At 38.2% G+C, this 23,981-nt stretch overlaps 1 protein-coding gene across 1 annotated transcript in view; it reads left to right on the forward strand.

Moving 5' to 3' along the window:
- ZFX (zinc finger protein X-linked) overlaps positions 1 to 23,981 on the forward strand; it is a 54,405-nt gene that overhangs the window by 24,912 nt on the left and 5,512 nt on the right. Inside the window, exons 2-3 of the mRNA XM_061179548.1 lie at positions 3,684 to 3,772; positions 6,517 to 7,086. Coding sequence (XP_061035531.1) covers positions 3,712 to 3,772; positions 6,517 to 7,086 — 631 coding nt within the window. The 5' untranslated portion in view covers positions 3,684 to 3,711. The remainder of the gene's footprint in view (positions 1 to 3,683; positions 3,773 to 6,516; positions 7,087 to 23,981) is intronic.

The raw sequence follows: 23,981 nt of genomic DNA on the forward strand, positions 1-23,981 counted from the left end.
GGAAGATCCCGTATGCCGTGGAGCAACTAAGTGCGTGCGCTACAACTATTGAGCCTGTGCTCTACAGCCCTCGAGCCACGACTACTGAGCCCACGTGCCACGGCTGCTGAGCCCAGGCGCTGCAACTACTGAAGCCCCTGTGCTCTAGGGCCCGCGTGTGGCAACTACTGAGCCCACGTGCTGCAACTATTGAAGCCTGCGCGCCTAGAGCCCGTGCTCCACAAGAGAAGCCACCGCAATAAGCCCATGCACCGCAACGAAGAGTAGCCCCCACTCGCTGCAACTAGAGAAAGCCCGCACACAGTAACGAAGACCCAACGCAGCCCCCCGACAGCCCAAAAAAAAAAAAAAGATGTTCAGCAGACAGTGTGGTGGAAGTGTTAGGTACTACCCTGAGTATGTGGATTTGGGGAATCATCTTTGTGTAAATGCTAGTTGAAACCCTGGAATAAAGAAAAAGAAGAGAAGAGGGCTGAGTGTCCCACCCTGGGCAGGGTTGCAGTAGTGGGAGAGGACCAGCAGAGTAAACAGCGGTTGGGAAGATGGGAAGAGGACTAGGATGTCACTTAAACTGAGGTAGGAGAGAATTTCAAAATCGAGGGGATTATCCATCAAACTCTAGTAGAAAAGCTGAGAAAAGGAGTTATTGTGCAGGTGGAGAATTCTTAGAGTTGATGGGTTTGGGTTTATGTAGGGAAATTGGGGAGAGGAGCCTTAAATACCTTAAGGAACCCCATTTATTGCCTTCTAAATTGGCTTGATTTCATGTATACTATGCCATTATGCTTAGAAAATTAGCTTATGTTTATCATTTTGTAATTACATTTTTAAAAGGGGAAAAAGAATTATGGCTAGAGGTGATTTTGATGGGGAGAGAGCAGTGACAGCTTATTCAGAGCATGTACGTTTTCCATTTTTTATAGTTGAAATGTTTTTTGTTTTTTGGTCCTTTTGTTTGAAGCACTTTGAGTAAATAACGTGAAACATGCTCTTTCCTGAAAATGAATAGAATATGTCTCAGAGTTGACAAGCTGAAAATCTGTTTATTATATTAACATTAATTAAATGAGTTTCTCATGGATATTTCATTAAGGAGTATATATATGTATATAAATGCAAGTTTGGCATCTGAAAATAAGACATAAATAATCATAATTTACAGCAAACAAGTAGAGTCAGGGAAAAAGGAAAAAAGATAAAGTGCTATAGACATTCAGAGGGGGGAGAGATTATTTTCAGCTTTTTCTTTTTTGTGTGTGTGGGGAAGGGGACTTGGGGGAAGATCTAAGCAGAGGTGATAGGGGAAAGGTGTTCTGGGTAGAAGAAACCCTGAGCCAAATATAGAGTTGGGGTCTTATGTGGATATGGGGCATTTTTGTTTGGTTGAAGTGTGTTCATATGGTGGTCAGGCGAGGTGCTTGAAGGAGAGTTAGGGAAGATAATGAGAGAAAGATAGTTTGCAGCTGGAAGTTAGAAGATGGCAGGAGTTTCAACTTTATTTGCAGGCAGCAGGGAGCCATTAAACATTTTTTGAACAGAGGCCTGATATCACCTGGCTGATGCTTTAGAAAAATGATTCTTGTTTTTGTTATTTGAAATTTTAGTAAGCAGCATGCAGCACTTATATCATCAGCAAAAAATGATAAAAGTAAAAGAAAGATGCATCTAATAGAACCATTTAGGTTGGATTAGAAAGTGAGAAAGTAGAGATAAGGAAACCAGTGAGGGAGGAGGTTTATGTAATACTTGCAACATGAGTAAGCCCTAATCCCTGATGTGTGCTCTTTTGAAGCAATGATTAGTACTAAGTAGTATATTATTTGATTGGTTTTTTTTGTTGTTAAGTTTTTGGCTTAAGTAGAAAAGGAAGCATTAAGGTCATTGGGGTGGCTTGCAAAAACTCAAGGCGGACTGTAGCTGGACCTCAGAAAGGTCCAGAACCAGGAGCTAAAAAGCTATTATTGGTAGCCTCCCTTCCCTGCTCCCTCTCCTCTATTTCTCAGGGCATTCACTGGATTCTTTTTATTATTTATTTGTAAACTTTATCTCACTAGTCTAAGCTGAAGTTGGAAAATGGCCTTCCTCACCTCCTATGTTCCAGCCGCCAGGAGAGGAGAGGGAAGAGAGAGACAGAGAGAGAGAGAGAAAGATAGACTAAGTGACCTTTGCTCATGGTTTCGATTCTCGGGGATAGGACTTTGATTTTATTGTGCTCAAAGATGAACTTATTTTTACCGTTTTATAGTTAGTGCCAATCAACTATGGCCAGGAGAGTATAAATACACTGCAGGAATTTACTTTTCTAGATTGGGGGGTTAGTTTTTTGTGTTTTTTTTGTGTGGTTTTTTTTTTTTGTGGTTTATTTATTTATTTATTTTTAAATTTCTTTGTTTTTTTTATTTTTGGCTGCACCGGGGCTTCGTTGCTGTGCACGGGCTTTCTCTAGTTGTGGCGAGCGGGGGCTACTCTTCGTTGCTGTGCGTGGACTTCTCATTGCGGTGGCTTCTCTTGTTGCGGAGCACGGGCTCTAGGTGCACGGGATTCAGTAGTTGTGGCATGCGGCCGCAGTTGTTGTGGCCCACGGGCTCTAGAGCGCAGGCTCAGTAGTTGTGGCACACGGGCTTAGTTGCTCCGCGGCATGTAGGATCTTCCCGGACCAGCACTTGAACCTGTGTCCCCTGCATTGGCAGGCAGATTCTTAACCACTGCGCCACCAGGGAAGCCCGATTGGGGGATTAGTTAAGAGGTCATTGTAAGTTAGGCAGAAATCCCAAAGGGTGTTTACTATAATTACGCACTTTGAATCTTTAACCGTTGTTTAATGTACTGGTTGAAAGATAACAGACCACATTAAATTCAGAGAAGTAATATGAAAATTGTGCAGGAATTTTCTCCCGATAAGCTACAGAGTATAAATTGAACCTTAATAAAGCCGGTTACCCTTGTGGGAGTGAGGAGTATACAGAGTGAGAGGAGACCAGAGTGCTGGGGTGCTGGAAATGTTCTCTAGCTTGATCTGGGTAGAGTAGTGATTACACAGATTTATGCATGTGTCAGAATGCATCAAGACGTTTGCAGTATGTATGTACGTATGTATGTATGATGTATGTAAGCAGTATCTCAAAAAGTCGAGGCAAAGCTGACTTATTTGATTTATCCACCTTTCCTTGTCATATAGATGCCCATGTATCATTATGTTTTTGGCAATTTAATTTTAACTTTTCCCTTTTATTTCAGATAGACACATTTTTTAAAAATTTATTTATTTATTTATTTATTTATGGCTGTGTTGGGTCTTCGTTTCTGTGCGAGGGCTTTCTCTAGTTGCGGCGAGCGGGGGCCACTCTTCATCAGGTATGCGCGGGCCTCTCACTGTCGCGGCCTCTCTTGTTGCGCAGCACAGGCTCCAGACGCGCAGGCTCAGTAGTTGTGGCTCACGGGCCTAGTTGCTCCGCGGCATGTGGGATCTTCCCAGACCAGGGCTCGAACCCCTGTCCCCTGCATTGGCAGGCAGATTCTCAACCACTGCGCCACCAGGGAAGCCCTCAGATAGACACATTTTTGATAGATGTTCATCTGTCACATAATTTTTGGTGTCTCAGAAATGTAAATAGTATGATGACTTTTTTTTAATACGTATATTAAAAAGAGTAATACTTGGTTTACTTTTTCGCCTAATTTAGGAGCTGTGACTGATGAGAATTAAAGGCCATGGATGAAGATGGGCTTGAATTACAACCACAAGAGCCAAACTCATATTTTGATGCAACAGGTATAACTACTTGGGTTGTTCCACTTCCCACCTACCAGATTTGGAGTTGGTTGTCAAGTGGAAAAATTGCTAGACGCTGTCATTGATATTTACACTTAGGTATCTTGTTATCCTATCAAGCTTACAGATGTTAAAGTGAGTATATTATTATTCCCCTCCTTAAAAATTTGGCTCCCTCATAACCAACACTCATATTCTTGTCAGTAACAGCAACATTATCAAAACCTTAGTGTTTACTTCAGTCCTGTTAAAGTTCTCCCTTTGAAAATATTCCTTGCTTACATCTCTTCATTCTACTTTCTTCCACATAGACCATTACCCGGCAGGTAAAGTATAAACCTAAGGCCCTCCATGTTCTGACCCCATCCTACTTTTAAAATCCTCTCTCTCACAAGTTAACAAAAGGAGTCTTACCTCACTCCCCAAACTGTACAAGGAGAATTAAATTTATGAAGTTCTAAAAATGGGAAAAAAGTATTCACAATTTTGGATTACTCATGGTTCCAGTTATATAACAGTGAAGTGATTATGCTAGGTTTTGTAATATAAAATGGTTTTATATCACACTAGCTACCTTATAAATAAAATGTTAATGAGTTTTCCATTGGACTTGAAATGACTGTATTGTATACTAAAGAAATAGCAATTAACTTTATCAGGAAATTAAATATTAGCGATTTTTAATTTTAACTTTTCTTTAATCTCTAAATCTAATGGTGGTTTGTGTATTTTTCTTAACAATTTGGGATAGTCTTTTGACTCACATTTGGTAATTTCAGCTTGATAATGATAAATGCAAAGTTATGATTCTTTCTTCTTTAGAACATGAAGTATAATTAATGTGCTTGAAAGAGAGACTAAGCTCTTTCGAGAAAAATGCACACCATTTACTAGCTTAATGTTGCCACAAGCAAGCCTGGATCATGGGCTAAGGGGTAGATTGAAGGGCTGTTGCATTTTAGCCCTGATTGTTAACACTTATGGTGTTTGTTTATCTTTGAGCAAGTCACTTAATCTGCCAGGGCCTCCATTTTCATATGTCCTAATAATAATGAAACCTTTCATTACAGTTTTTCAGAACACTTCCCATATATTCCCATTTGATCATCACAGCAGTCCTGTGAGGTATGCATGGCAGATACTACTGTCCTCATTTCACTGATGAGGAAACCGAAACTCAGAGGTTAAATGACTTGCCCAAGGTCACAAAACTAATAAGTGTCCAAATCCTGCTCTCTGATTTAGATTTTTTTAAGCAGTACTCTTGCCACTAAATGCTTTCATCTTCATGTCTGCAAAATGGAGATTACAGTGATCTATTGCTTGATGTTAATATTGAGAATATTGAAAACAGTATAAAGCATTTTGTAGAAGTTCTATGGGAATTAAAGCAAGCACTCTTTATTATTTCTAGGTGTAAATAAAATGGATATTAACTGGCTTTAAGATTTCTTACATTTTTAAAGGTTCTTTGGCCCTTGTTGATTATTTGTGTTTGTTTAAAAAAAAAAAAAAGCCATGTGTCTCTCTGAGGGCCTGGCCATTGACACAGAGTCATTGAGTTAGGCAGCTGCTTGGACTCAGCCTGGTCTGAGTCACATCCAGAAGCACTAATCGACTGAATAGCTTTTTAGGTAAGACTTTTATAAAATATTGTTTGCTTTTCTCTGGATCAGGAGCCAAGGTACCAGATTTGTTTTATTTTATCTTACATTATGTTTTTGGCAAGGATATCTGATTTCGATTCTCATTTGTGGCATTTATTCAGAGTAGTAGTTACTGAGCACCATAACCTGTGCAAACTGTGTGATCTTGGTGAAGTCATTTAATCTCACTGGGCTTCAATTGATTCAACCCTCTACCTTCATTTGTTAACTGCAGAGTGGACTAGAGTAGGGTTTCTTATGTTCTGAGGAACTGCCAGGGGGATTGGCATATGGGGGGATGGGAGGAAGCTGAACGGAGGCGGACTACCCTGGTGAGGTTGGGGCAGGCCCCACTCCAACTAACCTCACCTTCCATTGCTCCAGAGCAACTGCACTTTTATTCATCTTATCTGTCCACAGAGGCTCCTTAACCAGTTGTCTTTCCTCTTTAACTGTGGCCTTCTAGCCCTCTTTTTATTTATGGCCCGATTCTTTTTATATTCTAGATTCGGAGGATAGTTTCTGAATTTCCATAATCATAAATGGAGGATATTGGTGGGATATTGTTCTAGAACAAAGGAGGAGAAGGGGGAAATGAAGGGAAGTAAAAGCAAACATGGGAGAGATGGACAGGAGAAAAAAATATGAGTTGACAGAGAGATGGAGCAAGAAGGGAAAGAAGTGAAAAACATATAATGAAGGAAAATGGTATATTTGCCACCTGAAGTTGCTTTACTTATTAATTTTTATAATCATCCCTTAAGTACCTATGCATATGGGTTTAGTTTTAGTCAGCCTAGAATATTACTTTCATGAATATATTTTTGTGTGTGTGACTGCCTCAGTTACTTTGTTTTTCTTTTATTTCCTTACCTGTTAATTGATTTGGGATGAGTATAAAAGTTCTTGTATTAAGAATTTCTATTTCTGATATGATTCAAAAATAGATTCTCTCTTTATTTCTTTAATCTATCTTAATGTTTGAGACAACTGAGGAGCTAGTCTGTTTTCCTGGTAGAAATTAAGTAACATTTACATTAGTTGAGGTAGTCATGCATGTCTACCTGAAATTTGTGATTTTAATTTTTTTTTTTTAAGGAGCTGATGCTACACACATGGATGGTGATCAAATTGTTGTGGAAGTACAAGAAACTGTTTTTGTTTCAGATGTTGTGGATTCAGACATAACTGTGCATAACTTTGTTCCTGATGACCCAGACTCAGTTGTAATCCAAGATGTTATCGAGGACGTTGTTATAGAAGATGTTCAATGTCCAGATATCATGGAAGAAGCAGATGTATCTGAAACGGTCATCATTCCTGAGCAAGTGCTGGACTCAGATGTAACCGAAGAAGTTTCTTTAGCACATTGCACAGTCCCAGATGATGTTTTAGCTTCTGATATTACTTCAGCCTCAATGTCTATGCCAGAACACGTCTTGACGAGTGAATCCATACATGTGTCTGATGTTGGACATGTTGAACACGTTGTTCATGATAGTGTAGTAGAGGCAGAGATCGTCACTGATCCTCTGACAGCTGACGTAGTGTCAGAAGAAGTATTGGTAGCAGATTGTGCCTCTGAAGCAATCATAGATGCCAATGGGATTCCTGTGGACCAGCAAGATGATGACAAAAGCAACTGTGAGGACTACCTTATGATTTCCTGTAAGTCTTGGGGTACAGTGATTGTCAAAGGTGTTTTTTTTTTTAAATTAATTAATTTTATTTTTTTTTTAGCTGTGTTGGGTCTTCGTTTCTGTGCGAGGGCTTTCTCTAGTTGCGGCGAGCGGGGGCCACTCTTCATCGCGGTGCGCGGGCCTCTCACTGTCGCGGCCTCGCCCGTTGCGCAGCACAGGCTCCAGACGCGCAGGCTCAGTAGTTGTGGCTCACGGGCTCAGTTGCTCCGCGGCATGTGGGAATCTTCCCAGACCAGGGCTCGAACCCGTGTCCCCTGCATTGGCAGGCGGATTCTCAACCACGGCACCACCAGGGAAGCCCCCTCAAAGGTGTTTTTGAAGGCTGTCTTTCCTAACTTATATCAGGGGTGAAATTTTCTTGACTTCTATAAAATTAAATCTCATAGACCTTTCTTCATTGTTGTTTCAGTTTGGAGCCTGTAAGATAACTCAAAATTAAGAAAAGTGGAATGGTACAGAGTAGAATCATTTCTCTGTAAGGACACAGTAGAAAGATGAGATTTCTTCAGTCTAGAGATCAAAGATTGAAAGGACTAGAACTGAACTTTGTGAAATCATGGAGGATGTGATTAGGCTGTTACCAGCCTTCATTAGAATTAGGAACCCTCTTGAAACTTAAAAGGAGTTCAACTTAGAGAAAAATGTATACCCAAACTACTTATATTCTTGTATATGGATGTACAGTACTACTTATGTAATACTATGTACTTATATAATATGTAAAATGCTCTTTATATAACAGATAGCATGGAAAAGAGCTCTGGCATAGTATTTAAACAAATATTCCAAAACATGATTTCAAGTATGATGGACTCATACTAGGTTATTGAAGAAAAGTAAGGTGTTTTGGAACACACCTCTAACATCTGGGAGAACAGCTATGTCTTCTTACAATTTATTTCTTGGTACCACTTTCAGAGATCCTGAGGATCCTAATCCTCAGTTAGATAGACCACAGTTCTGACCCAGTATGGAAATTCTAATTATGCCTCTAGGAACTAAACTTCAAACAAATAAAGACTCACAGACTATTTGCTTATGTAAATGCACGAGACCATTTGCTTTGCTTGAACACCTGTTATAAAACAGGAATTTAATATGAAATATTGGAGTCCACCAGCATTTTAGGAAATACCTTTTAAAAGTTCTTAAGATTCTGGAAATCAGAGAGTTCTTCGTGTAAAGAGGAGGAAAATGCCTTCATTCAACACGTGTTTACTGTGCCCCTACTATGTGTCAGACATTTTTTTAGACAGTGCAAATATGGATATGTGCTAAATAAAAATTACACAAAACCATTGTCCTTGGAGAGCTTACAGTCTACAGTGGGAGAGAAAGATAGGTTACACTGTGATGCAGAGGTGTGACTAAATTGCTGTGGAGACAGAATGGAGTTGCTGACCTTTGAACTCAAGGATGAGTTCCTAGTTTTGCAGGATGAAGAAGGACATGGATAGGAGGGAGCCATTCTAGGCAAATGGTATATAGTATGTCAAAAAGGTCTTGGCTTCTGCTGGGAATAATGGGAACTTTAGGATATACTCATATCTTTGTGCACTTTCTGTTTATTTACTTAAAATAAATTTCTAGAAATAATATTGCTGGATCAGAGGGTATACATATTTACAAGTCTGGTTATATTTGCTTCGGTATTTTGCCTAATATAATTCCACCCACCAAGTTTATGAGAATGTCCCTTTCCCTACACTCTGACCAACATAGGGTATTGTTTTCCCTTTTAATTTTTGCCACTCTGACAAGGAAAAATGTAATATCCTGTTTCAAGTTTGAATTTATTTTAGGAAGGTAATCCTGGTAGTAATAAGGAATAAGAATAGGTGAGAAGAGATTAGTGCTAGAGAGAAGTTGGAATGGTTCCTCCATGAGGTAAAGAAGATCCTAAGTACCTTCATAGTAATGGGAGTAGAGCAGGGGAGCTGGATTTAAGAGAGATTAGGAAGTAAAATGAATGCGATTTGGTGATAGATAGAATAGGGGTAAGGATTTGAGGGAGAAAGAATTCAAGGAGGACACTAAGGTTTCTGCCGTGGGAGATTGGGTGCCTGGTTATGCCATTACCTGGGAGGAGGAATAGATTTGGTGGAAAGAAAATGTTTCAGGACCTGTTAAAAGTTTAGGTTGCTTGCTGGGGACAATCTGGTGGATGTTTTCTGTAGGCAGTTGAAAATATGAATTTGGTGCTTTTGAGAGAGTTTGTGACTAGAGGAAGAAATTTGGGACAACAGAATATAGGTAGTACCCTATGTGGAAATGGGTGGTGGTCCCCAGAGAGTGCTTGTCAAATTAGAGTGTCAAGTATGGATCCTTTGGGCATTTAAGAAGTAGGCAGATAAGAGCTCATGAAAATCAGGAGGTTTTAGGAAGAGGAAGAGGAGAAAAATCTTTAGAACGTTTTTAACACTGTGAAAGATAAGCAGAATTTCTAAGAGTGTTAGTTACTGAGGAGGGAGTGGGCTTTTTCGTTAGGCAGTTAGGAGGTCATTGGTATCTTTTTTTTTTTTTAATTATCCTTTTTGTTTTATTTTTGTGGAAAGGCAACTTTATTTTTTTTAATTTTTAAATTTTTTATGATTAAAACTATTGGGTGTAATATAGGCTCAAGGATGTGTTGTACAACATGGGGAATATAGCCAGTATTTTGTAATAACTATAAATGGAAAGTAACCTTAAAAAATTGTATAAAAAGTTATTGGTATCTTAATTAGAATAGTTTCAATAAAGCATGGGCCAGTGGAGAAGAGATAGAGGAGATAAGCTGTAATGGATTGAGAAGTTGGTGGAAGTGGTGGAGTAGGTGAAGCAGCTTGTATAAATTGCCGTTTTGGTCAGTGAAGGGACAGAAGCAGCAAGAGTACAGCTTTTGATGGTTGGCTGGATGGTGGAAGTGTGTTGAGCATACATATGGGTTTACAGGTGCAGGACACAAACAGTTGAACAGAGACTGAAGATATAGGAAGGACTAACAGTTGGAGCAGGTTCCAGAGAAGAGGAACGGAGTAGGGTCCAGGGCAGTGGTGGAAGGCTGGTAGGTGAGTCCTAGAGAGAAAGAGTCCCCTTCTCTGAGACAGGAAGGCAGTTAAGGATCAGGAAAATTGGAGAGCCTGGGACAGTAAGTTTAAAAGGAGTGTTTGAATGTTGGGAGCTATTTTCTCTGTGTAGCAAATTCACCTGCTAATATAGAAGGACTTGCAGAGGTTGGGTGGGAGCTGAAGGGTAGTGGCAAAGGGTTGAAAAGCCTATGTCGTATGGGGATGGGCCAGGGCAGGAAGCTGAGAACTTACAGATTGCTGAACGAACTGCAGGGGCCAGCTGAGATTGGGAGACTTAAGTTTGTATGTAAGATGCACTATTTAAATGAAAATGCTATTTTTAAATATAACTGCCGGATTTTCTATCCCACGACCAGGCAACCCAGGGGCAAGGCTGGAGAAAGGAGGGAATTGGGTTCATTGTGCTTTATGAGGGGAGGAGGATCTGGTGAAATACTTGAGAAAGCACTCTGTTCTTGACTTCTCTTTCCCTTTTCTGTCCTTTCTGTCTTAAACTTGTTAGCTAAGGAGTAAAGTGCATGGCATTAGTTCGACCTTCAGCTGCACACTGTCTCTTACCTTTATTACTCTTTTAGGAAGTCAACCCTCCAAGAAAGTCATCCAAAAAACCAGACGTTTCGTTAGTAATGGTTGACATAGTGTAGTAGATTCTTGTATTAGAGCTCAGACTTACAAAATTTTTATTAAAAATTTTATTTATAGTCATCTTTTTTTTTAGGCTCTGTGTTTGTGCTAATTGATATAGATTTTAATGTTCCTGAAAAAGTAAATACAGATAGACACAAACTGCTATTGTACTGTATTTTAGTATATTTTATATATGTACATAAAATATATATTTTAATAATACAATAATTTCTTCCTTTACTTTTTATTTTCTCCCTCCCTCCCTCCCTTCCTTCCTTCCTTTCTTCTTTCTTTTAAAAATAGAATATCACATCCAAGCTCAAAGAATACAAAGAACACATATACAAGTTCTTATCCCCCTATTTCACTATAGTGAAATGGTTGGATTGGTTTTAGGGATGGTGACTTTTGGTAGTATCTTTTATCTTCTCTGTTATACAGACACTTCTTCACTCTTTCCCCCCACTCCATACCATCATCCCCTTTCCCTTCAAAGTAATGATCATGTTTAAACTGTTGGCTTTGGAATCAAACCAGATGAATGCCTTGGAATTAACTAGCTTTTCTCTTGTCTGCTTCCCAGTAAAGATACTTCTTTTATGCTACATTTTAACTTAAAACCTATATTGATTTCAGAAGTTCAGGATTGAGAAGGGCTTTGTAGTAAGCACATAGAGGAACTATGGCCTGATTTTATCTGTGATGGAGAATGCTGAGATGCCATTATTAGCAGTCAACTTTAATGCTCTTCATAATATGATGAGAGATGGTAGTATCTCTGAATTCCTATGATATTTATTCATCACTTTATAGGTCAAAGACGAACATGAACAGATGTGCAAATATTCTTTTTAAAAATTTCAGTAAGTCATTGAAGCTAAGAGTCTACTAAACAGCTTTTATAAAGTTTTTAGGGTCCTTCTTGACAGATTTCTTCCCTCTGAAAGTCTCATTTAAAAAGATGATAAAGTAGCAAGTAGTAGTGTCATGGGTAGTGTACATTGCCACAAACACTCTTTGTCACAGTATAGCTGCCTTTGAGGTCAGGATGACCTCTTCAGCTAGTCTTTGCTCTCTAGATGTTGTGATTGCTTCTAAATTGATTGTATGTTTCTTGAGGACAGGAACTGTCTATTGCATCTTAGCTACTTATGTATATTCCCCATCAAATCCTTTGGCATATTAGATGTGAAGTATTTGTTGAATAAATGAATGCTATAGCTGAAAGTCTGTGGACATCACGCCTCATCCAAGGTATTAATGACACATTTCTTCCCTACCAGTAGCTGTGGCTGTTACTTGGTTCTGGTCAGGCTAGATATGGTAGCACTGCTTTATGGTACTTAGGAGTTTTCTGGCTCTCTGAAAGGTGGAGTGTTTGAATCGTCCACTTGTTACTCAAATTGTTTCTTAGTTCTCCATGAATCTGAGACAGCTGCCAGGCATCCCTGATTTCTTTGCAGTGGTCTTCACCCTCCTACAGTTTCACTTTGCAGCTGCATAGTCAAGATGCTATTTTGTGAAACATCAGTTTGTACAATAGGGAAAGTTGGAGAAGATCTGGTGATGATGAGTCAGGTACTGCCTTACAACAGCTGCAGGAAACAAAATATTCTTTGGGTGCCTCTGATACTAATATGATCAACGAAATGTCACTCTAGGTCTTGTTGACATCTCTCATGTCTTTTAATTAGGACAGTTAGGTAGGAGATGAATGGGAGTTAGGTGTTCCTTTCTAATCCTAGATTCAATTTAAGTTTTGAAATAAACTTTTTTTTTGGTAATAGCTTTTCATACACATACCATACGTTCACCCGTTTATAAAGTGTGCAATTCAGTGGGTTTTGGTATATTCATAAACTTGTGCAACCATCCTCATGATCAATTTTAGAAATTTTTTCATCTCCCCAAGGAGAAACCCCATATCCTTTAACTATCACTCATATTATCCCTCTCCATCCTCTCCAACTCTAAGCAAGCCCTAATCTACTTTCTGTATTTGCCCACTCTGGACATTTCATATCAGTGGTATCCTGTAATATGTGGTCCTTTGTGTCTGGCTTCTTTCACCTAGCATAATGTTTTCAACATTCGTCTATGTTGTAGCATGTATCAGTACTTCATTCCTTTTTATTACTGAATAATATTCCATTGTATGGGTATACATTTTAGTCTGTTCATCAGTTAATAAACTTTTGGGTTGTTTCCACTTCTTGGCTGTTAGGACTTCAATATCAACATTTGTGTACAAGTTTTTGTTGGATATATGTTTTCATCTCTTCTGAGTATATATGTGGGGGTGGAATTGCTGGGTCATATGGTAATTCTATGTTTAACCTTTTGAGGAACTGCCAGACTGTTTTCTAAAGCAGCTGCACCATTTTACATTCCCACTAGCAGTGAATGAGGATTCCATTTTCTCCACATCCTCTCCAGTACTAGTTAATACTGTCTTTTTGGTGATAGCCATCCTAGTGGATATGAAGTGTGGTATCCTCTTGTGGTTTTGATATACATTTCCCTGATGGTTAATGATGTTGAGCGTCTTTTCACGTGCTTATTGGCCGTTTGTATATATTCTTTGGAGAAATGTCTGTTCAGATCTTTTGCCCCCTTTTTTTTTTTTTTTTTTAAATAAATTTATTTATTTATTTGGCTTTGTTGGGTCTTCGTTGCTGTGCGCGGGCTTTCTCTAGTTGCGGTGAGCGGGGGCTACTCTTCGTTGCGGTGCGCGGGCTTCTCCTTGCGGTGGCTTCTCTTGTTGCAGAGCACGGGCTCCAGGCACGGAGGCTCAGTAGTTGTGGCGCACGGGCTTAGTTGCTCCGAGGCATGTGGGATCTTCCCGGACCAGGGCTCGCACCCGTGTCCCCTTCATTGGCAGGCGGATTCTTAACCACTGCGCCACCAGGGACGCCCATTTTGCCCATTTTTAAATTGAGTTATTTGTCTTTTTTTACTGAGTTGAAAGAATTTTTGATATATTCTAGATGCAAATCCCTTATATATGATTTGCAAATATTTTCTCCCATTCTGTTGGTTGTCTTCACTTTTTTGATAGCGTCCTTTGATGTACAAAAGTTTTAAGTTTTGATGAAATCCAGTTTATCTAAACAGGCATACCTTGGAGATATTGCGGGTTTGATTCCAGACCACTACAGTAAAGCAAATATCGCAGTAAAGCGAGTCACACGAATTTTTTTGGTTTCCCAGTTATGTTAACACTATACTGTAGTTTGTTACATGTGCAATAGCTTTAGGTCTTAAAAAAATGTACATATCTTAATTAAAAATACTTTATTGCTAAAAAACGCTAACCATCATCTGAGCCTTCAGTAGTCGTAGTAGTGACAGTAAAGATTACTGATCACAGTTCACTATAACAAATATAATAATCATGAAAAAATATTAAATATTGTGAGAATTACCAAAATATCACACAGAGACTCGAAAAGAAGCAAAATATATGTAAGCAAATGCTATTGGAAAAATGGCGCCGATAGACTTGCTTGACCCAGGGTTGCCATAAACCTTCAATTTGTAAAAAACACAGTATCTGTAAAGTGCAATAAAATGAGGCATGCCTGTAATTTTTTTTGTTGCTTATGTGTTTGGTGTCATATATAATAAATTGTTGGCTAACCCAAGGTCATAAGGATTTACACTGTTTTCTCCTCTAAGAATTATGTAGTTTTAGCCCTTATGTTTAGGCGTTTGATCTATTTTGAGTTTATTTTTGTACATAGTGTGCGGTAAGGAGCTAACTTTATTCTTTGGCATGTGGGTATTCAGTTGTCCTAAGCACTTTTTGTTGAAAAGACTGTTCTTTCCCCATTGAATGTTCTTGGCACCCTTGTTGAAAATAATTGACGGTAAAGGGTGAGGGGTTAATTGCTGTACTCTTAATTCTATTCCATTGAGCTATATGTCTATCCTTATACTGTTTTCATGTTATCAGAAATGGGTAGTGAATTTGCAAAATTTACTACCCTAAATATTAAAGTCTGAATTTTAAAGGCCAGGCAAAAATCCATAAGTGAGTTTTTAAAGGTTTAGCAAAATTAATAAGTTATGGCAACATAGTGTGTTCTTATGGAAAACCAGTATACTTGGGTATGTGTGCTTACTGTTGATAGTAACATCAAAGAAAACAACTAATATGCCTCTGGAGTATGGGGCTTCTCCTGCCAAAGCCCGATCACTTGGCAGAGAGTCTCTGTTCTAATGTAAACCTTTTATGGTGCTTCATTTCTAATACACATTTTAATAAAATATGTGCTTTCAGTTATTTTAAGCAGTTTTTTGTTGTTGTTGTTTTTAAATTTTATTTATTTATTTATTTTTGGCTGTGTTGGGTCTTCGTTTCTGTGCGAGGGCTTTCTCTAGTTGCGGCGAGCGGGGGCCACTCTTCATCGCGGTAAGCAGTTTTAAAGAAGACAAACATTAACAAAAATTATAGCAAATAATTTAATCTTGGAACCTTTAAACTAGTTGGGTTAAGTGAAAGTTTATCAACATTTTTAACATGTTTATTGTAAACTTGGAAATTTTACTTGGTGCAGACCATAACTTTAATAAAACTTTTTGATGACAGTGAGTGTGGAGTAATAACATAGCTGTCTTCTCTCCATTTAGTTGTTTTTATATTCTAAGGTCAAAGACCTTTTCACTAAGATAAGATTGTATTCAAAACACCATGTTCTGCAGTATGCAACTGCTTTTATAAAAGCTGAATGTTAATATATCATTAGATTGGTTAGTTCTTAACTAATGCTTATTAAACTATTTTGGTGTAGTATATATATATATATATATATATATATATATATATATATATATATATAATTTAAGTCCATTTGAATTAATATTTCAAGAAAGAGTTCAGGTACTAATGTGTGCAAAATGCTCTCAGACCCATCTTCTAATGGCCCTTGAGTCAATGGGAATTTCCATCAGAAGATATAATTAAGTTTGTTTGGTGAGGTTTGTTTTTAATACAGTTCTCTTTTTGGGGAAAAATGTTTAGGATTGTGTTTATGGTTTGATTGTTATCAAGTCAATATGGACAGTTTTTAAAAATTTTTTAAACTTAAGCTTTTTTATCCCAAGAATTATTTAGTTGGAGATTTGTAACAGGTTGGTAACAATAAAAATAGGTAATAGTAAACCTTCAGTAAATAATATCTTTGTGCCCGAACTTACTATATAATTTGTTAATTATAGCAACCTTATAACATTGGTGTTACCACTGTTTTACAGATTGGGGAACTGAGGCTCTGTTTAAGTAACTTGTCCAAAGTTACACATCCAACTAGCATTAGGGTGAACATTTGAAATCAAGTGTGTTTTATTCCAAAGTGTCTAGTCCCCACTCTCATATTGCCCTTCTTCATATGTGTGTGTATATAAAGTTAATACTACAGAGCAGTAGAGTTTGGGATAAATAGTGCTTATTGGTGGACAGAAGAGGCAAATAGAGTTCCAGTGATTTACTAAAATTTGCAGTATTACTGAATACCCAATTTCAAGGACGTTAGGAAATAATTTAGAGGGGGCGTAAACATTTTCTTATTTAACCCATCATAGCAGAATCTACCCAGACAGCCTCCAAACCCTTTTCCATTGTTTTTCTACCTCAGAAATGTTATTTTTTTCAAATTTATGTTTACATGAGAAAAAGGAATTGTATATAAACTGTTATTTTTATACTCTTGCCCATGTTTATTTTTTCTTGTATCTTTATTCTCAAACATTTATTGATAAGCCACGATAAGCTAGGAACTGTGCTAGCTGTTAGAGATAAACAGTGAAAGCCTCTGACTTTAAAAGTTCACAGTCCTGGAGAGAAGACAAACAGAAACAGGTAATTACAGTTTAGTGTGAAAAGATATATAACTGGATGTACAAAGCATTTTGGAAGCACTAAGGGAAAAGATGTTGGGAAATTTTGGGTACACTAGGGTGAGCTAAATGCTATGAAAGTGTTATAAGCCAAAGTTCTGTGGAAGCTTGGTTGAAGACATAACTGAATTTATTTCATCTCTACTCCTGTGCATTTCCTTCCCTCTTATATTGTTTTGAAGCAAATTCCGCACGTCATTTCATTCATAAGTATTTCAGTATATAGTTCTGAAAGATAACAATTTAAAAAAAATGAAACAGTAATACCATTATCACATCTTTAAAAAATAACGTGGGGTGAACTTAATTTGAAGGGGGAATGAAATGTTCAGTGGGCAGCCGAGGAGGGAGGAATGGCAGAGAGGAGAGCATGTTTATTTGGAGGGAGCTGGGAAAGATCTGTGAGTGTTCAGAGACTTCTTCTTTGGGGTGCAAATAATGTCTCTGATGAGGTGAATGGAGAAAATGATGAGACGTGAGTGGCAAAATAGGGAAGGGCACAGTCATAATAAAGGCTCTTGAATATACTAAGAAACCTGCTCTGCCTTTTTGATGTGGGGAGTTGTTAGAGGGTTGTAAGCAGATTAATAGTAACATGCTTAGACTTACAGTTCAGAAAAGTAACCTTAACGGCGCTGTCGAGAGCAGACAAGGTAAGAGTAAAATCAGAAACCAAAAAGGTACACTATGGGAGGAGGTTGTAGTAGTCCAGCTGAGGAACAGATGATGATGGTTTGAAATAAGGTTCTATCAGTAGAGTTTGACGGAAACTGCTTCATGACATACTTAGAAAGTAGGATTTGGATTAAATTTAGGGTTGAGGAAGAGGGAGGGTTTGCAGCTCCCTCTCAGGCTTCTGGCTTGTGCAGCTGGGCAGATGGTAAAACCATCACTAGAGGCGGAGCACATTAGACAAGCTGAGGGTCTGTATACATGGTTGCTGCCTGCCGCTGTCCACTGTACAGCCACAGTGTCAGCGGCACCCCGCGGTTGCAGAGTGTGGTGGCCCTGGCCTTCTAGTTTAGGTGTTTTGACCAGTTGATCTGATGTTAGCTCCTAATTAAGCACAACTTTTGTCATAGTGTAGACATCCAATAAAAAGTTGTTCGGGGAATGAATGATAAATAAATCCAAATCTCTATATGTTTAATGCATAAACTCTGAGGATTAGTACAATCTAATGACTTGTTTATTGATTCTAGGGGCTATTAGTACAGGAGACATGGTAAAATATTTGTTTATTCCTTTGTTCTGTGGGCTGATTGTTGCATGTGTATGTATCTTACCATTTTTTTAAAATTTATTTATTATTTATGGGTGTGTTGGGTCTTCGTTTCTGTGCGAGGGCTTTCTCTAGTTGCGGCAAGTGGGGGCCACTCTTCATCGCGGTGCGCGGGCCTCTCATTATCGCGGCCTCTCTTTGTTGCGGAGCACAGGCTCCAGACACGCAGGCTCAGTAATTGTGGCTCACGGGCCTAGTTGCTCCACGGCATATGGGATCTTCCCAGACCGGGGCTCGAACCCGTGTCCCCTAGCATTGGCAGGCAGATTCTCAACCACTGCGCCACCAGCGAAGCCCCCCATTTTTTTAATGTATGCACTCTATCAGTTTTCATCCTTAAACCATTTGATAAACCACAATAAGATTTTAGAATTTAAAAAATACATGTCCACATGGGAATATTTCTGAAATGTGAGAAAAGTCTTATTGAACTAAGACTATTTTAGAGAAGATGTCTAGCTTGTTCTGGTAAAATTCAAAAAGGTTTGTGTTAATCCATCTAAAATTATTGTCTTTACTGTAGGCATTCTGAAATTTATTTAGAAATCAACACTAAAATTAGTGAATTAAGCTCTCAGTTTAACGTCCAATCAGGATGTCAGATTTATACTAAGAATAAAGTGCTCAAATAAGGTAAAGATGTTGTAGTCCTTCCCTCTCCCCACGACAAAAAAAGATTGTGTTAAAAAGTCTACATCTTGTAAGTCTTAGAAGCAGTTGGAGCTTCAGATTGGCCTTGTGATTCATATTTACTGTTTATCTGCTTGAGACCTAGATAAAAATTGTCTGATAGCTTGCCCTTGGAACAGATCTCTGATTACTTGGTGGGATAATGGAGTTGGTCAGTGGAGAGAGAGGAGGAGAGAGGAGAGAGGGAGAGAGAGAACATGGCTGTCCTTTGATAGAGATCCTAGAGAAGCAACGTGGTGTATGGAAATAGCACCTGTAGCTTAGAGTCAGCCAGCCTTCAACTTGGATGCCATTCCTGCTGCTCAGCAAGTTACTGACTTCACTTTGGCCTTAGTTTCCTTATTTGTGAAAAGGCAGTAATACTACCTGACCTACAGAGTGGTTGTGAGAATTAGAGGTCATGCGCACCAGGCATCCAGCACAAAGCATGCCTATCAGTAACTACTGGCCATTGGTGTTATCCACAGAGTCTCTCTGTTGGTGGCATCCATTGGGCTAGCAAGACTAACTCTGGACTGGCTTCATTCAAGACCTTCCTGTTGTCCCATCAGGGGATTTTGGGGTAAAGGCAGGCAGAGGGTGGGATTGTAATAGTCATTCCTTTTCCCCCTGAATTTGTTAAGAAGTCAGTTCTTGCTTAACTAGTTCTTAATCAAGTAGGGGTCTTAGACCAATTGAGTGCAATTTGGCAAATATTTTTCATTAATTATATCTCTGACACCATGCTGGAGATCACTGTAACTTAGGATAGGCACTTGAATGTCTCTGATGCTTTAATTCCCTGTCTACAGAATGAGGCTAATTTCACTAAGCCTTTGACCCCCTCTAGGAAAGTTTCAAGAATTAAAGGAGATCAGATTATAACCAATTCTTTCAAATCTTTTATAGGCTATATAATAAAATTAAGATGAAATTTTAACCTCAGAAGGAGGGTTCTTGAAGAGGAAGGTAAGAGAGGGAGGTCTAAAAGTGAACTTTTAAGTGTGTTTATCTACTAGAGCACTTGCTGCCTTGGCAGAATGCTTCTTGCATGTTAGTCTTTTAGGTGCTCCGGTTTCACATCTGTAAAACGGAGATAAAACACTTAAGTCCTGGGGTTGTTGTCATTGATTTCATGATAAAATATAGCGAAACTACCCACCACAATGTCTGGGACATAACAGATGATCGTGAGCTTAGGTATCCTTTTAGGAGGAACTACCCATCCATGGTGTCTTCACTATCCAATACCACACGCCCACACCGGAACCCTAAGGATGTCGAATACCAAGTTTTTATTCTATAGTTTTTCTTTTGATTGGATTTTGGTTTAGAGGTTAAAAAAAAATTGAAGTGATTAGGTAGTAAGATGACTGTTGGACTCATCAGAGTAAGTTAGAATAGGCTCTTGGTTCAGAGAACCAAATTCTCTCTTCAGCAGCAATACTGAGGTACGGTTTTATGAAAAGGCTTGGTTTCCCACCTAGGCATCCTAACATTTATAACCTGGCAGTCTTGTTAAACCTTTAGAAAAGATGTGTGTATTCAGGCTGTCCCTTGAAGTAACTTATTTAGGAAGTAAAATCATCTTTATTTTTCTTTCAAATTAAGAAAATAATCTGTTTCAAGATCTCTCAGGTAGCTTCCGGTTCTGAAAGGCTGGGGTTTACTGACTGATCCATGTCCTCCTTGTGGGTACTGGTCATATAAAGACTTCAAGCTTAATTAGACTTTGTCGTTGAGACTGATTCTGCCCTTATAGCACGGGTTTTCTTTCTTAATTGTTTGTGCCTTCTAAGAAATACACTATCAAGTTTGACTTACTTCTCTGTCCAGTTTTTTTTCTTTGAGTTCTTCTTTTTCCAGTGACTCCCCTCTTGAAGCTTTCTGTCTTTCTGACCCATTCTGGATTAGTTGCTCTTTAGGCTTACTATAATGCAGACATTTTTCTAAAATTTTCCTTTTCTCATTTCCTGAGACTAATCCACTGTTTTCTGGATCCCTATACCACGTTCTTCCTTGATTTACTCCCTTATTTTACTGGACCACATATCGAAATAACTTCCTAAGGAGTCTAGATTTGTATACTGAAAGTATTTTTTCTACCCTTTAAGTTGATTGATAACTTGGTTAGGTACGGAGGTCTAGGTTGAAGTGAATTTTCCCTGAGAATTTGTGATGGCATGTTTCATTGTCATCCAGCATTTGGTTTAGAAGCCTGATGCCATTTTGATTCTCATTGCTTTGTAGATGTTTCTTTTTCTTCTGGAAGTTTTAAAGATCATCTCTTTATCCCTGTTGGTCTGAAATATCATAGGGTTTTGTTTAGTTAGGTGTGGGTCTTTTTTCTTTTCTTTTCTTTTTTTAATATTTATTTATTTATTTGGCTGCGCCGGGTCTTAGTTGCAGCACACGGGATCTTCGTTGCGGCATGTGGGATCTAGTTCCCAGACCAGGGATCGAACCCAGGCCCCCTGCATTGGGAGCGTGGAGTCTTACCCACTGGACCACCAGGGAAGTCCTGTGGGTCTTTTTTCATGTGTTGTGTTATCATGCATAGTGAGCCCTATGAAGATTCATGTTCTTCAGCTCTCTGAAATATTATTTTATTTAATATCAATATATTGCAAGATGAATTAAATATATAGTTTCTTAATTGCGCCAACCACATTTCAAGTGCTCAGTAGTCACATGTGGCTAGTGCAGATATATGGAACATTTCCATCATCGCAGAAAGTTCTCTTGGTTAGCACTGACCTGAAGCCTCAGTGAAATTGCAAACATGATCTCTTAAAACTCAGAGAAGAGATACAAAGGTTCAAAAAATGTATTACAAGACAATAGAGGCAGAAAACAAACTGACAGAATTCAGAAAGAAATTGAAAAGTAAAAATATGATCAAGATAAAAGCTACCACAGAAAAAAAAAAAAAAAGCTACCACAGAAACAACTATAAGCATAAATATGCCTCAGTATATAACCAGGGGCAGAGGGACACCTGGCTTTAGAAAATCACAAAAATGAAATGGTTAAAAAAAAAAAAGATACAAATGATTATGGAGAAGATGGATAGATATGGGATACAGATAAAGGAGACAAATGCATATAAGTGAAATTCCAGAAGAAGGGAATAACTGATGAATTAGAAAAATATTTATAATGGAAGAAATTTTTCTGAAATAAAGATTGGACTCTTCAAGGAACTTTCCCGAAATAAAGATTGAATCTTTCTTTCAAGAAGTTGACAGAATGATAAAACCACTAAGTCATAATCACAGTGATGTTTAGTGAACTTTGGGGATAAAGTATTATAGGGACATCCACACAGAAATACTCAGTGCTAGAAGACAGTGGAACAGTCTCTACAAAGTTCTGAGAAAATGTAACCTAAGAATACGGTACGCCTGTATTTTGCTATAGTTTTGCTATTGCTAATGAGATCGTTGATAAGCCAAATTTTTCTTCAGCTTTAAAGTTTAAAATACCAGATGAGATGTAAAGATGATTATTATATAAGGCTTGAGGAAACTGTGATGCCAATATTTTTTTTTTAATAGAAAAAACTGGGAAGAAAATTTACTAACTAATGATACAATATCTGGTTAGTGAGACTATTGGTGATTTTTTTTTAATACTAAATTTTATACAGTAAACATATATTTCTTCAAAAATCAAAAGATGAAAATAGAGGTCTGAGTTCTAAAGACAGGTACCTCTTCACTCTCTCTCCCACCCCTCACTTATTTACTGACTGGGCAAATCATGTATCATCTCAGAGCTTTCCTTTCTTTATCTGGAAAAGGTAAGAATCAAATGAAATAAAAGTACATAGAAATGCTAAGGAAATTGAAAAGTACATAGAAATGCTAAGGAAATTGCAAAATGCTATGCAAATGGTAGTTATTATTAGAAATGGTCTTAATTTCCAGAAATTATGCTCTTCTATTTTGGAGAGGCCTTATTCTAAAGCTTTAGTTCTTCATTACAGCATTAGAAGAAGGCACTTATGCAGAAATCATACATATGATGACTCAGTTTTATCAAAGCCTTCTTTGTCTGTTTTTAGAAATTCATTTTTAATGGAACTTTAAAATCACAGTGAAATTTTTAGTATTTAACAGGACCACCAAAATGTTTGTTTTTTTTTTAAATCACTTCTGTAATATTTCATATTCAGAATAATTTCATAGGTTGAGTTAGTGGGACACATTCTCAAGGTGAAAATCTGAAGGTGAATTCTACTTTTGCCTAATAATAGAATAGCTTTGCTAGGCTTTGGTAAGTCTGTATATTTCAGATGTGTTTCCCACACATGTATGAAAGCAAACAGAAATGTCTTACTCTAAGTTACAGGTAAATGCATGACATTTTGCAAGCTCCAAAATGGTTGGATTTTGGTCATCAGAGGTTTTATCTTATGAGTACCAACAAACTTAACATATGCAAAAACAGCTAGCCTGACTTTGTTCTTTGTAAACACAAGGACATTTGATTTTCCAGTACATGTTAGAATCAGTTTTGACAAACCTTGCCAAAAGAGGCCAAGCTTCATCAACAATATCAAACTATTCAGAGATGAGTTCTCTGAAGACGTACAGATTTATTCAGGACTCTCCTGCTAGTTTGGTGAGATCTTCAGCCTTCTAATGCCATCTCAGTTTGAAGTTCCAAAGCCACCTTTAAGAAAATAACAGTGGCCCTGTCAGCTGGGTATGTCATAGAAATATTTAGCTTTGAAAAAGGGTAAGTACACATCAGGCCAGAAATAAGGGCATAATGTCGATTCTTTCCCTCTACAAATCATTTTTATAAAGCATAGTCAAGATAACTTGAATTTAGGTAGTTATATTCAGTTCAGGGAACCTCTCTTTGTTCTTAAAAACCACAGAGGATTTAACCAGCTGGTCTCTTTGAACCTTCATATCGGTAAGCTTGTCCTGGATCAGCTCATTTTCTCTAGCTTCTCAAGCTCTTAACCCATCTGCCATTCTCTTACTGGTGACCAAGGCCCTTGCCTCCTGTTTCATGTCCACAGTTGAAGCCACCAGCCATGAATTCTTCCAACTTTCTGCATTACAGTCTTCCTTTCCCATCTCTAAACACAACATAAGCTTCATTCTCATCCATGTTTACCTTCCCAGGTCTCAGAAGGATAGCGTGTTTCTCCTCCTATTTAAGGAAAATTCCTTCATCTTTATGCCTCGTTTCATCTTCTCCCTGTTCTTCTGAGATCTTGATCCCAAAATTTCACCAGGTTCTCTGGCTTCAGCCTCTCACTTTTTATTGTATTTTCTCTCACAGACTGAGCATGCTCGA

The sequence above is a fragment of the Eubalaena glacialis genome, chromosome X (assembly GCF_028564815.1).
Source record: "Eubalaena glacialis isolate mEubGla1 chromosome X, mEubGla1.1.hap2.+ XY, whole genome shotgun sequence".
Taxonomy (NCBI): Eukaryota; Metazoa; Chordata; class Mammalia; order Artiodactyla; family Balaenidae; genus Eubalaena; species Eubalaena glacialis.